Raw genomic sequence first — 1,887 nt, forward strand, 5'->3', positions numbered from 1 at the left:
GGGGGGGCTCAGTGCAAACCAAACCACCCCTGGCCCACCCTTGCCGACCCCAGGACCCCCAGGATGGGACCCCCAGAGCAATACTCACATCCTTCTCGTAGGGAAACCCCCCGTTCTCCAGCTTGGAGAAGACGAGCTGCCCGTTGATCTCGATCTCGAAGGCACCTGAGGGCACACAGGGGGCCCAGCCCTGAGCTGTGCCCCCCCCCAAACACCCCCACACCGTGCCCCACACATCGCCACCAGCACCCAGGGCACCCCCGGGTCCTCCTGCAGACCCCCAGACCCCAAACTCTGCACCCAAAACGACCCCGGGGAGGGGCAGCAACCACAGCACGACCCCCCGAGAGTCACCGCGGGGTTTAACCCACCTCACCCCCCCGACCCCCCATGAGGGCAGGTGTGACCCCCCACTGCGGTGCCCCCCAGGAGCCCCCCGAGGGCGCTGTGGGGCCTCACCGGTGCCCCCCAGGCGGGACTCGATCTCGATGTCCGGGTACTCCTCCCGCACGGCGCTCGCCAGCTCCTGGTACGTGGGCTCGAACCCACAGGGCTCGCTGGGGGTGGGAGGGGAGTGAGTGAGGGGGCGTCCGAGGCACAACCTCCCTATAACCCCCTGCTCCACCCTCCAACCCCCCAAATCCCCTTCCTCAGCCTCAAACCCCCCTATAACCCCCTCCTCAGCCCCCCACTTCTCTCACCTTGTAGAGCCCCTCAACCCCCCAAATCCTCCTCCTCAGCCCCCCAATCCCCCTCCTTAGCCCCCAAGCTCCCCTACAACCCCCTCCTCAGCCCAAATCCCCTATAACCCGCCCTCCCCCCCAAGCCCCCTATAACCCGAACTGCCCAAATTCCCCCTCCCAGCCCCCCACACTCCCGCACACTTCCCTCCTTAGCCCCCCCTTCATCTCCCAGGCCCCTCCGTGCCTTCACCCCCCCAGTCCTCACCCCCGTTCCCCCCCCTTCGTCCCACTGCCCCTTCCGGGCCCCCAACACCCCCGGGGGCCGGGGGATCCCCTGGGTGCCCGCGGTTCCCGCTGGCCCGGGCGGTGCCGGCTCTCACCAATACTCCACGACGATGCGGACCCGCCGTTCGGCCCCGGCTCCGCTCCCGGTCTCGTCCTCGGCCCCGCCGCTCATGGCCCCGCTCCCGCCGCGCCGCCGCTTCCGGGTTGCCGTCACGTGACGCGGAAGCTTCCGGCCGCTCTGCGCCCCCGCCCCGCCTCGTCTTGTCTGCTCCGAGGCCTCCGGAGGACCCGGCGTGACCCCGGTGACCCCGGGGGGGGGGGGGGCAAAAATGACCCTCAGCGACCCCACACGGGGGACCCAAAGTGACCCCAGTGACCCTCCTGGAGGACTAAAAGTGACCCGCAGTGACACCCCAGTGTCACCTACACCCACCCCACAGGGACCAAAAACGACCCCAGTGATCTCCCCTGGGGGACCCAAAGTGACCCCAGTGACCCCCCAGGGGACCAAAAATACCCCAGTGACCCCCCAGGGGGACCAAAATACCCCAGTGACTCCCCAGGGGACCAGAAATACCCCAGTGACCCCCCAGGGGGACCAAACTCGACCTCCAGTGACCCCCAGGGGACCCGGAGTGACCCCAGTGTCACCCAAACCCACCGCAGGGGGATCCAAAATGATCCTTGGGGGACCCACACAGGGGCCTGAAATGACCCCCCAGGAGCTCTCTGGTCCCATGGGGGTCCCCACTGCTCTGTGGAACCCCACCCTCCCCCCAATACTCCCATGGGGGTCCTGTAGGGCCTTGTGCCCCCATCAGACCCCGGGGAGTCACCCATGGACTCGTGGGACCCCCACAGGGCCCTCAGCATCCCCCTGGGGACCCCTCAAATTTCCCCACAGCCCCCCTTCCACATC

The 1,887-nt window shown here is 68.3% G+C and overlaps 1 protein-coding gene across 1 annotated transcript; it reads right to left on the reverse strand.

Moving 5' to 3' along the window:
- Window positions 1–8: 8 nt before the first annotated feature.
- Window positions 9–1,330, reverse strand: LOC113981015 (migration and invasion enhancer 1-like; the record flags this gene model as incomplete). Its single annotated transcript, XM_027708248.1, has 3 exons — window positions 1,064–1,330; window positions 460–557; window positions 9–165 (listed from the first exon to the last, which is right to left on the reverse strand). Coding segments are annotated over exons 1-3 (332 nt in total), but the record flags the coding sequence as incomplete, so codon positions are not given.
- Window positions 1,331–1,887: the final 557 nt, after the last annotated feature.

Source organism: Neopelma chrysocephalum, unplaced genomic scaffold (assembly GCF_003984885.1).
Source record: "Neopelma chrysocephalum unplaced genomic scaffold, ASM398488v2 Primary Assembly neopelma1_95837, whole genome shotgun sequence".
Taxonomy (NCBI): Eukaryota; Metazoa; Chordata; class Aves; order Passeriformes; family Pipridae; genus Neopelma; species Neopelma chrysocephalum.